Source organism: Centropristis striata, chromosome 2 (genome assembly GCF_030273125.1).
Source record: "Centropristis striata isolate RG_2023a ecotype Rhode Island chromosome 2, C.striata_1.0, whole genome shotgun sequence".
Taxonomy (NCBI): Eukaryota; Metazoa; Chordata; class Actinopteri; order Perciformes; family Serranidae; genus Centropristis; species Centropristis striata.
The window spans coordinates 5,448,580-5,461,669 of record NC_081518.1 but is presented as its reverse complement, the minus strand read 5'-3'; the positions used below and the strand labels follow the sequence as shown (position 1 = coordinate 5,461,669).

General features: G+C 40.6%; 1 protein-coding gene and 1 long non-coding RNA gene across 7 annotated transcripts in view; one reads left to right on the top strand and one right to left on the bottom strand.

The window, feature by feature from the left end:
* LOC131985680 (uncharacterized) overlaps positions 1-13,090 on the bottom strand; it is a 253,194-nt gene that overhangs the window by 55,589 nt on the left and 184,515 nt on the right. The window lies entirely within an intron of this gene.
* Positions 1-13,090, top strand: part of sox6 (SRY-box transcription factor 6) — a 150,216-nt gene that overhangs the window by 84,052 nt on the left and 53,074 nt on the right. For all 6 annotated transcript variants that reach the window (XM_059350823.1, XM_059350842.1, XM_059350833.1 and 3 more), the window contains one exon: positions 1,456-1,524. In XM_059350823.1, the coding sequence (XP_059206806.1) occupies positions 1,456-1,524 (69 nt within the window). The remainder of the gene's footprint in view (positions 1-1,455; positions 1,525-13,090) is intronic.

Below are 13,090 nucleotides of genomic sequence, written 5' to 3'. Positions count from 1 at the left end.
TGGAAGTCCTCTATATCTTATAAATCGACTCCTATTAGAACAAGCCTGGCATTAGATTTGCAGCACAAATCAGGCCAATGAGCCATATTGTACAAATCAGCAAATTAGCAGAGGCCATGAAGTGTGTTAATGTCTGGGAAGAAATAAGGACACAAACTATCCACACGGGCGACACTTTTATTATCACCAGCCACCCTAATGGCTATGAGTCAATTATCAGCAAGGAGTTCACTCAGAGTTTTCTCAGCACACTCTCAGACCTTCCTGTGGTAAATGAAGAGATAGACCATATACCTTGGAGTGATGCATTTGGTCATAGTACACTAATAATACATTAACAGTATTGATTTCTTTCTCAATCAATGATGTTCATTTGCAAACTACACTCGACTCTGTGGGCTTTGTGGACATTGCAGCTAAAAATGAACAGTGACATAAGATATCTTATTATTTGATCTTATTTTAAAATGGATGCATATTAATAAAATGGAAGAGAGAGATGGGGGGAAGGGGGGGGGGGGGGTAGTGGGGGAGAGAGGGAGCCCGCTGAGAGACAGAATGTCATCAAGCCATCAAGATACAACACAGTAATTAACTGTTGACACTCGTGAGGAAGCCAGCACAAATTAATCTTGACACATTTGCAGACGACCGATATCTTACAGTGAACACTTTGTAATTATATTTAAAAATGAAAATTAAATGACACTTAAAACTAGGTTGTCATGCTCAATGAAGTGGGCATGTAGAAAGGGGGACTGCTGGGATTAGAAGGATTGCGGTGTGGCTGCTTGTCACTCAGGGGCAGCAGGGACCTCTGTTGTCCCCGTCAGAACCGCGTTCGGCGCTGCTGTAAATCATTTATTCTCTTTAACCACTCATTTTGACTGTGCATTTCAGCACGATTCATGTTCCTTTAACAACTAAAAAATATGTTTTTGCAGCAATTTGGTGATAAAATTAAATTTTGTGAAAGAAAATAAATTAAATATTATTTTGCATCATTAATCTACTGTTTTCTTCCCTAATATAACATATTATAATACATTGCAAGTGGCCTGGATTGCATTCAGGAGTAGGGCTGCAATAAACAATTATTTACATTTTCAAATTAATGGATTTCTATAAAATGTCAGAAAATAATGTACATCCCAGTTTATCAAAGTCCAAGGTGTTGTCTTTAAATATCTTGTTCTTTTCTGCATTTCTGCATTTTTTGCATGAAAAATTACTGTAACAATTATGAAAATAGTTGATGATTATTAGTAATCGTTACAGGTCTTTTTAGGAACAGTCTCTCTGGTGTTGTACCTGCAATTACATCTCACTTCCTACTGTATATAATAACAAGAGAGGAAACAGAGAACAAATGTATCACATGATATTAGTTCCTACTCTTCTTTACACCAGTTTTAACCAGGAAATCATTTAATCTCTACTTCTGTTTCCAAACAGATTGCAAGACAACAGCAGCAGCTTCTGCAGCAGCAGCACAAAATCAACCTCCTCCAGCAACAGATCCAGGTCAGTCTATGTGTTTCTGTTGGCAGCTTACACCTCTCACTTTTTTTCCACGTTGATTACTACAACATTTCCTGCTCCTCTGTCTAATTGGTGCACACATGTCTGGATCTAATGGCAAAGATCAATAAAATTAGCCATTAAAGTAAATATCATTGCTAACTTCTGTTAGCCTCTCATCTTTTTCTTCTTTAAAAAAAAAAACATTTCTTGTCTTTTATCTTTAATTTTTGTGTCACACTAACATTCATCACTCTCATCAAATGTTAATTGCCTGTTGGTAATCGGGAGGGCTTTAAAATATGGAGGAGAATAATTAGCACGTCTTAATGAACAAAAAAAAAAGAGGGGGTGGGGGTGGGGGGGACAACAGCTAATGAGTCCTGTTGATGGAGAAGAGCCTGGAGGTGGGGGACATGAAAGAGGCTGGTAAATGCCTCTGAAGCAAGTCGGTCCCAGAAGGGCGACGTGGCTCTGAAACTTACATTGTCATTATGCCGTGTGGCTGACATTGTGCTTTTTTCCCCTCCTACATTAATGTGTTGCTCTAGTTTTTGACCTATGCATCTCATGCCAGACTTATCTTTCTCATTAGTGTTGTGTGTGCCGTTTGTGATCCAGTGCAGGGTGGTGTAGTAAAAGACCACCCAGGCAGCATGACGGTGGTCAGACAGTACGGGGTTATCCATGGTTGGTCACTGGCAGTGGTCAAGGCTGAGAGCCTGTGTGAAGCTAACGTTATCCTGCTGGGTGTGCTTAGTGTCAGGCACATCCTTCTCCATTCCCCTCCTCCTCCTCTTCCTCCTCCTCCTCCTCCTCCTCCGCTGCTTGTTCTTCTAACTCACAACTCCCCATCTTGTCCTTTCATTTTGCTTTTTTTCCTCACCTCTTCAAACATTTACTTGCAATAAAATAGTTCCTCTAGCACCCTTCAGCACTCCGCACAAGAGATACTTTTTTTCCATCACACACAGGTTGTTCTTATGATACACTTAGGCAAAGCAAACTTCTGGTTTCAAACATCAGTTTGTGCAACAACTGGATTCACTGCCAGCACCTCAAAATGCCTCCTCCAAGAGCTCTTTGCGAGAGAAAGGCCGTACTGTCAACATGGTCTTGTGGAGCCACACGCCTGGACCTTTCACTTCAACAGTGGACAGTCTATTAGAAAAATAATTCAACTGAAGAGAAGCACAGAGCATGACACCCTGTCTAGAAAACACTCTAAAATGAAGTACCTTATACACTACTGAGGGGCTAGTATTACTCATCGTGGAGGGCCCTTTACTTATGCTCATTGAGCATAAGGGCACAGCCCTAATGCAGCTCACTTTTAAAGACCCTTGCTTTCATCACAAAGTTAAAGGCAAATGATACCTGATAATTCCCCTTGATGCATAGTTTTGAGAGAGGGTTGGGGGGTTGAGTGTGTATGGGAACGTACTTTTAAATATCCATTTCAAACACTTGAACAGAGATACAAGTAAAGTCCTTTCTTGCAAAGCCCAGTTAGCCAGCTTCTCCCTTGACTAAATGTGCCACAGATCTTCTTCCTTGATAAAAAAAGAAAAAAGCGGCATCCACAATTAAACAAAAGAGTCCCATGGTCAGACCATCTGTTCCGCTGCCCATCAGCCTCAGCTGGCTGCATGATGCCCGAACAGGGACCGCTCTCAATACTTCAAATAAGCTTCATCATGTGCAACATTGTTTATCCAACAGCAAGTCTTTTCAAGCAGAAGATGTTTTCTCCCTAACCTAGTTCATCCGAATACCTCAAACACACCACTCCTCTCTAGTTGGAGCAGGAAAGAGAGTAGATAAAAGAGTCGGGGGCAAGTTAGTGAAGCATTTTCGCCACTCTGTTTTCATTACTGCTCCCTCTTAAAAATGCCCTGGCCATTTTAATATATAACAGCTTTGACTTAATTAGTTCTGTAAACAAGCCTCCAGCCTGTATGTCACAGACTTCTGGCGAAGTGGTAAGCAGTGTTGGGGGATTGAGTTACTCTGCTATTAGAATGGAGAGCACTAAACTTTATTGGAGACCCCGGTGGCCATCAAAGTCCTTCTGTTTTGGCTTCAGGGAGAAAACCATGAGAGGGCTTAGGCTAAGGTCTCGTATTGATGATGTAACTGATCACATCAGTGGACATTGTAAACTGTCCAAACAATAAAACCACAGGGACTGCAAGTGAAGACCGTTGTTGGCACGCTACGTGTGTTCTTTCAAGAGGTTTTTGCATGTGGATTGGAGGGAATCCGTCAGAAATGTGTAGAAGCTTTAGTTAGTGAGTTGGAGCAAGGCAACATGCAGTTTAATCAAGTTTCCCTTTTGAATAGCCATCTCTCTTTTTATCCTTTCCCATCATTCCTACAAGAGAGGGATAGAGATTTAGTCTTTGTCCTTCGGGATTACAATGTCACTTGTTTTAAGATAGCAGATGTTTTGATTGCAGTGTTAGGGGCTTATCAAAAGTTAAAGCTCAAGGCTTTGTGTGTTTTTCCCTCAGCTTGTTTGTATTCCTTCAGTCCATCCTCGTCGCTGAAATCGTCTTGGCACTAATTCAATCCCAGGATAAGATTAACTCTTGAGTTGATTTAGTTGAAAATTTGAAACGCCACGAAAACACATGTGACAATTAAACATATATATTAGCAGAGAACTGGTTTATCTCATAAGTTACTTATCTCTCTGAGTCTGTGTGTAGGCACTGTGAGATTGCAAAAAAAAGGAAATAATGAGCACACTGTTCTGTTTTTCACTGGGCCACACTGAGAATTATTTCATTCTCCTCTTCATGGCTTTCTGTTTCATAATCACACCAACTTTCTTCTGCTCCTAATGGATGAACTCGCAGCAGAAGAGCAGATAAACATCATCATGTTTATCATCAATGTTGACTCAGTGCATGCTCTTTCACATGCAGACAGCACATGTGATTTGTAGGTAAGACTCATGTTTATTAAGGTATGGGCAGCATAGAGTGGTAATGGCAGAATAGTGTATAGAAATCTTATGCTCACATAAGATATTGAGCTCTATGAAACGCAAATGACAGTACTATCCATAGCACAGACTTTATACAAATAATCATTTTTCAAAAATGATGATCAATTATCAATTTACAAAATGAACGGTTTTGAAAAAAGACTTGAAACCAGCGATTTAGATGATAAAAACTTAAGGAAAAAGTTTACAGAGATAATAAATCAAGTGAGAAGTAGAAGTCAGATTGTGTGAAAGTGGAAGGAAAATAGGAAAATGCTCTTTTTGCAACCAGTGGAGTCGCCCCCTGCTGGTCATTAGAAAGAATGCACTAACACATTAACTTCACTAGTTTGATTCAAAGCCATGATGCAAGCACACATCACCTGGTCTCTCCTGGCAATGACCCAAGCTCATGCATTCCTTAAGGATGGGTCCATTAAGATACAACCCATGGTTTGACTGTCACACGCAGATACTCATACACATGCACAGAGGCGACCGTGTACAGTACACAGGCACACATGGGACCCACGCATTGATACACACATCAAGAGAATAAATATTGGTGGAAAGGTCAGGGTGAACTTTATCTTCACAAACAGGCTGGAGAAAACAGAGCTCCCCAGATGAAACAGAGGGACACTTTTAATCCAGAACATTTCATTTAAATTTTTTTTTCCCTATTAGAAATATCACAATATCATGACATTGTCATTTGTCATTGGCTGTGGCATTGATGTGCCAGCCCTGAGAACACTGTGAGATCTAAGACCTCGTACAGAGATAATACATTTCTATGGAGGCCATTGTCTACCGTGTCGCTTACGCACTTGTTTATAAAACATAAAATTATCTGTTCATCAAACAGGTCAGGTTCTATTTATCTCTCTTTGACCTTTTGTTCCCTCTCTATACATGGCCTAGCTTCAAATTCAAACCTCGCTGAACACACACACACACACACACACGATCTCTGCCTCTACATCCTATACCTTTAACCTTGTGTCCACAAAGACACATTCACATCAAGAGTGTGTATCCCTTCCATTTTAAAAAAAATAAACGAGAGATTAAAAGAGAAAAGGCCAGTGTACAGTTGCCCACTGCATACTTCAAAGTCATGGAGGCTTTCTCACACGTGTCTTTAATGGTGTAAAGAAACAGTGGGGGACTTGCAGACGTTCAATGGTTAGATGCTAAAGGTCCCGAGATTAAAGATGAAATTCAATTACACGAGCATTTAACTGCCCACATTTAAAGGTAGACAATCTAGCAGAAGATCTTAAGGCATATCTTTTGAGATGAGACTGAAAATGGTATTACATGTTGCTGTTAACTTTCAGTTAATATCTGTTCGGAAGAGAGAGAAAAAATGGACAGAAGTTGCACATGGATTTCCCATTTCCCTCTGTTACAAAGAAACCAGAGAATTCACAGGGGAAGTTCTGTTAAAGTCTATTCAGTGGCTGTAGAGTCTTCCCAGTTAAACACACTGATTTCCTTTTTTTAATAAAATTATGTGCTGTTTTAGTTTGCACTAAAAGAAATGTATTTATAAATTGTGATAGCAAATTTCCATTAATTTGCCATTCATTCACAGTAGTACTGTTACTGTTAAGTTCTCTGGAAACATCTGTATTCACTTGGCAAATGTGGATTTTACGTGCAGATTCAAGATTGATCAAGTTAGATGTGCAACATCTGTCACGCCTCACATCCAGAAGATGACCAACAGCTATCATCAAGTAATTCCACAGATTTTTAATAAAATCCGGCCCCTGGTTTAACCACTCGGGCACTTTCACATTCTTGTTGTGATGCCGTTTCAGTGTGATTCAGCTGAAGGCTTGTTTGGGGTCACACTCCTGTTGCAACATAAATCATCAAGTCAATATAGCGTCTTTGTCACTGAGGAGCAGTTGCCCCTTAATAGCTGGCCTGTATCAGAGCGTATAAACTGTTTCCTCCATCCTCAAAAATCCCACACAGTCTGATGCTTCTAGTATTATGCTTTGTAGCACAGACTCTGGTACCATTACTATTCAGAGCTTTTAGCCGAGGATTAAACTTTTCTGTTTTTTTTCTTCTAGTGGTAATCAAATAGTTTTCTTGTCATATTTGGTGTTTGGCCTGTTTGGTAAAATTGCTTTCACTGGTCTGTAATGACTTCTTTGTTATTATAAAAAGGAATATGCATGCTGTCCAAGCCAATGCAGTAATTTAATGCACTGATTCTGTTTGGATACCAATTTAGAGAAGCAAAGACTCCCAAACTACAACATTATGTTAAATATTTTAAATCAATCAGATGAGTTTAAATAAACACAGGGCTGTATGGTAATTGCACAAAGATAATAGCGCTAATTTGTGTATTCTCAGTTGCTTTTGTTGTCTCCCCGGCACAAATGATTTTCTCAGTGTGAGACTCTTATTAATGCACTGGCAAAAAAAAAAAAAGCACAAAAATAGACATTGTTAAAGAGAATGTGTAAGTCCCCCAATTAGCACAGCTAGATTGGAACTGTTAGCATGATAATAAGAGAATAATAGAGCAGGGAAATGATCATGTGTGTGTGTGAGGGTGTGTTTAAGTGTGCGGCTGTGTGCACGCGTGCGTTTGTGTAGATGCTGCGCTGCCAGTGCTTTCCCTTGTGTTGAAGAGCTCTGTGTTAGCCTGCTAGTAGGATTATGTGGGGGCATTAACAGCCTAGTCAGACGGGCTTGGCTCTCGCCCAGGGAGGCTCAGTCCAGCATGTTCATCCTCCATTTAAGGAGACTGTTAGCTGATGAAGATGTGCACATGCAAGACTGAAGATAAAAGAAAGCGGTGACCCGACTCATTAGCCCCTGTGATTTAATATATTGACACTTGGATACAAATAATTCCATTTAGTGGACTCTATCGGCGGGGAGGGAGGGATCAATTTAATTAGTTATGAAATGTGACTTCTTGTCAGGAAGCAGAAGAAATGCTGACGTTAAACAAAGTCATGTGCAATTTAAACAATAAAGCCATCGCGGCCCTGTTAAAACTTAATGATGCACAAAAAGGTGTAATAGATACAACCTCAGCATGGGCAGTGATGGTTTGCAAATGAAGCTAAGTGGATGAACACTTGGTATGTAATGCCATTTGTCTGTTAAAACAAAGTCCTGCTGCAGGAATATAAACTGTTTGAATGGTCTGGGGGTCTGTGGGTTTTGTGCCATTATAGGTCATGATGTGGTCTAGTTTTTTTGTGGATGAAATCTATTTAACACAAGTGTGCAGCTTTAAGTAATGGCAAACATGCAGGGCTGCTGAATTGTATTGATTTAAACTAGAAGGATGTGTAGACTGTATTTAAAAATAATTTTAAGTGTTTAAGTATGCACAATATATATATAAGTATTAAATCATCCACTTCATCTTAGCCTCAAGTGTGCATAAACTATAGGTTATAAACACATTTTAAAAATACAAAAAATATTGCATCCAATGGAAATAATCCATATCGTGCATTCCTTAGTGTAGCAACTGATCACTGGCTTAATTGAGTCTATTAAGATGCAGTCAGATGAAACATATGCTTGCTTGTACTGTGTCTTTGCCAATAAGGTAGTACTGTAGACAAACACACATCCATTATTGTTGTAAATTACACAATAAAGCCATGCTTCTGTGTAATTGGCCTTTGTATTCAGACACCTCAGCAGTTTAAGCAGCGATAATTAAGAGGCTCCATCTGAGAGGTGCCACATGAACGGCTGTAATGTGTGAAATCACACCTGAGGGTCTACTTAAAATTAGTCACCTGAGGGGTTTGTAAAGCAGCCGTGGGACTGATTAATTTATGACACAAACTTTCCAGCCTTCTATCAGTTCTCACAAGTGACAAGAACAACCACTGACACGAGACAGAGGATTACAAGGCATTTGGGAATGTGCATTTGCCTTTTAAATTAATCATGGGGCGAAATAATCCTGATAACTTAACATCTTTTCTTTACATATGATGAATGCAGCCCTCTTATGTTCAGTCTAAATATCACTATAAAGCACCTGTTCAGCTCCTCAAACCTCCCCTGGATGAAGGCGTAGCGCCTACACTTAACGCCCATTGTACCCCCAGACCCTCGTAAGGAAAATATCAGCTGAGGGAGAACACATCCTCCAGTGTGATGTTGATCTAGTTTCCTCTCCCTCTCTGCATGCACTGTGTTTTCTCTGCTAATGTTGTGCAAACTGTTTTGTCTTTGCGTTGGCTTTACGTGGCCATGGTCCTCAGCAGTGGGCACACTCACAGGGAGAAGGAGCTGCATTAACAGGCTCTACTGTGTACGGGCAGCCGGCAGGGAGAAAGGGGCGCGTGTTTTCTTAGGGCTGGGGTGGCAAAGCAAAGCATTCAGCCCATGGCCGACGCAAAAAAAGGAGCTTTTTGTTTTTGGGGCGGAGGAGAGTCCAAGCATTCCCCAGCAGAACACAATGAATGAGCTATATTGTCCTGCACCGTTTCTCACAGACACAGAACTGTAGAATTTTTTATTTGTTTTGCTTTCCATAACCGAGCTCTCCAAAACACCTACGTTGTTTAAACATTTCCTTAATTTCATTTAAGATGTTTAAATGTAAACTGAACCGTATCGTCATATTATCTCTCCTTGTGAAATCGTCACCAGGCGATGATATTTGAGCATGTTTGAAAGTCTCAATGCACTTGTGTCTCTAATAAAGTTGGCCCTCCTGACAGGCCAGCTCTCTGCTGAACAACAGAATGGCCTCTGTTGTTGTGTGTGGCCCCAGCAGCTGGGAGGTAATACTGAAGACAGAGGCTCAGTCTATGGCTGGAAGACAGAGGGAGGGAGAAACCTAGCCACAGAGTGGACAATACCATTACACAAATTAGGGGTGATCTTCTGTTTCAGTCAGGCCCAAAAAAAATCCCCATAAGTGGAAAAGAGTTTTTTTTCTTCTGTTAAATTAAATAAATGTTGAATTAAACATGCTTAATATTGAAAGATAACACATGCAATGCCAAGCCTAAAGGGAATATATATTTTTCACAATTCTTTCATACAACACAAAACAGTTAACAGTGCACAGACAGAGAGCTTATGTCTCTGTGCCTGCTCCAGAGTGTTGACGATGTGATATTTCAAACCTCAACAACCACATTATTTCATAAGCCTCACATACTTAAATCCCTCTATTTTCCACTCCCCCTACCCTGTTCACATCACATGGTTGTAGCTGGCTATCTGACTCGCCCGTGTCCAATGTTCTTTAGTACCTCGCTCTCCCCCCTGCAATGAGGGTCCGAGGCATTTCACTTATTCCCATTTCCATAGAGCGAGGATGTATATGTAGGATAATGATGCCGGCCCCAAACCCACTTGTGCGTTTGTTTATGTCTGTTCTCTTCTTTCCCGTCATTACACATGCTGTTTGAGGGAGTCCCCGTGGATTTGGCCAGTTTACTGCGAACCTTAATTTTATGGCCAGACCTTGAAAAAAAATATATTCATTCTTACTTCCATCTTTTCCCCCAACCCCCCCAAAAAGAGGGGGGGATATAACACTGAATTTACAGTTAAAAATAATCTGTATTTTTACTGTGTGGTGCAGGATTGTGTTGCTGTGTGCACACACACACACACACTGCATGACATACATTGTGTCAGCGTGTAGGAATGCTTTTTGTTTGACTTAATCTAATATATAAATTTGTGCTTTTAGTGTGTTCAGAATCAAAAACAATGTAATTTAATAGAGGTACAGCAAGAAAACTCCCTTAGGTCACTTAAACATTCACCAGTGAAAAAGCTTTAAAAAGGAAAAACATATATACCTTCAGGCTTGACATTGCTATTAATATTCTCTATAACAAAATTAAACAGAAACATTTAATTCAAAGAATTTGCAGAATTTATATTTAACTCACACAGATCACACTTTATGTGTAGAAATGCAATTTTTGCTTTTTGTATCAATGCATAATTTAAATGTTGTTGCACAAGCATTGACTTATCCTTAAATGTGTTTGTTTTATTTATTTCTGTCTGCCTATTTTACCATTTTGCGTCATACTAGAGGTCAAGCTTTTATTATTCTTCCTACCACATTTATTACCGAAACGACATTAAATTAGAGCAGTTCGCAGAAATCCTGTAAATGCCAGGCCGTGTATTTAAGCAAACAGTAGCCTGCAGCTTCATCCAGAATTCCAAAGGAGTCAGGAGGAACGATGAGACGGAGGAGGGCTGGAGTGGAGGGATTTGGGGTGGGGTGTGTTAGGCGGGTCAGAGGGTTGGACTACCCTGCTTTCAAGCTCCCATCGACTTAATATAGACATATTGGAATGGCTGTTTTCCAAGAAAGCTTGTTTTACTGTGTAAGGAATTAGTGGAACAAGAAGTCATCTATTGGTTATTCCCTCTGGATGGTCTGACCTCACTCAAGTGTCTGGATTTGCTGCACTTTATCCTGAACGGCACTCAGTGTAACACACACACACATGCACACATACACACGCAGGCATGACTGATGTGCAGTGTAACACTCAAACCTGACCAAACAGTGCTGCTACTGTCAGCATCAGAGCTGTACCTCAACAATTCAGAAACATTTTATGCTGCTTTTTTTCAGGCTGGTGCTTGTCCACTGTTGATTTTTGGCCTCAGCTGTCTATCTTTGACTTTTGTTCGGAAGGGTGCTGCGCAACGATTTCAGGAAGGAAGTGAGGAGAAAGGTCAGAGACTTGACCAGGACAAGGGCTCTTTGTTAGTGACCTGAGCCTCTCCAGTGTATTTGCCCTCCCCGTTGCAGTGTGCCCATTTACACAGCAGACAAGCAGGAATAATGTGCTTCAGTCTAGTGGGTGGTAATATGAAGACCTGAAGTCTAGAGCATCAAAGTCTGGTTCAAATCTATTGATCTATTTGTCTGATTACCATTAGCTACAGACAAATCCAAACACCATCGCATCTCTGTTCGATCAATGTGTGTGTCTGCCACGCCATGTAGCTGCTCAGTGTATAACCGGGCTGATAAGTGACCTGTAGTAAAGGAGTAATATGTGCTTAAAAACCGTTGATTGTTTCATGGGGGGAAAAAATCCTGAAGCAACACAAGAGGATTTAACAGCCCAGAAGTGCTTCCACTGAGTGATTTTCCTCCTGGTTAGGCTCCAGTACAGTGTACACCCAGCGGGCTGTGTACACAGTGGCGGGTGTTAAACATATCCTGCTGTCTAGTGTCAGTTTTACTGTGTGTGCTGCTGTTGGGATGTAGCCAGACTTGCCAGCTTCCTCAAGATCACTTTCCCTTTAAATGGATCACAAAAGGTGATTTCTACTCGCAGGCGTTCGGTGTGCAGCTCAGCGGAGAGCAGGGGGGAACAAAGTGTGAACTATCAGTTCTTACAGCAACAGCTGGAGTCTATCCTCCCTGGGTGAAATTACAGAAGCCCTCCTATAGAAAACGTGAAAGAGAAGGTTAGCGAGAGCTGCGGATCTGACAGCTACCAAAGTGTGGAAGTAATTTTATTAAAATGAGACGTCAGTGGAACGTGAGTCCTCTTCTAAATGATTACTGCTGATTGTGATCTTTTCCTAATAGGGAAGGCGCCTTTATAATAACCTAAATGATTGTATAGAATTAAGAACGTCATCACCATGAGCTACTCTGAGTTTTTTGGGCCCATTGTTGTCTGTATTTTCATAAAATACTTGAAGGGGTTTTACTTTTCACAAGTCTCCTCAAGGGAAATGAATGCAGATTATATCCCAGATAAGCATATGTGTGAGAGGTGTGTTAAAAGGTGTCAAGTAGCAATTAATCAGGATGTTAGACCCAGGATCTCACAGGTCCTTTCAAGCTAATAACCATGAAACACAGTGAGAACAAGGTAGGTGTGTTTTTTCCCCTCCCTATTTTGTCTTTTAATCTTGTTAATACTGACTGATTCTGGCAGTAAAAACAAAAACTCGCCCAGCTTCCTTCACATAGTGCATTGTGGTGCATAACGAGTAGCAAACTGGAGTGTGGTTCAGTGCATGGAAGTGTAAGGGGGTTCAGAGGGAAAGCCAGCAGGGGGTTTTCAGGCCTCCTGGGTGCTTTGTAGAGGCTATAACAGACAGTGAGGAACATGGGTGTTGACAGGGGCCCAAGTCAGTGCTGTAATGCGCTGTATATCTCCATTAGCACTCAGTGTTTGGGAGCGGCTGGCCCGTGTGTTGGAAGTGGAAAACAACCACTCACTTTTTTTTATCAGCACAAATACTGTATAGCATTAACTAAGCTTAATACAGGTCTGTAGAATTATTCTGAACATGTGAAATGTTTTTTAATCACCAAGCTTGTCAAAAAATAATCATAAAAGTGCATCTTTTATCTAAAATATACTAAGTGATATTTGTATTTCACCTCAAGTCAACCTTATAGGAAAAATTAAAAAGAAATCTAGTAGCAGAAAAAGTACTTCAGTCAATGGGTCAATGCAGTATTAAAGCTGAATTTGTCTGTGTGTGTGTGTGTGTGTGTGTGTGTGTGTGCATATATTGTAAGTTCTAGGAGAAATAAAGGGAACTCTTTCAAGT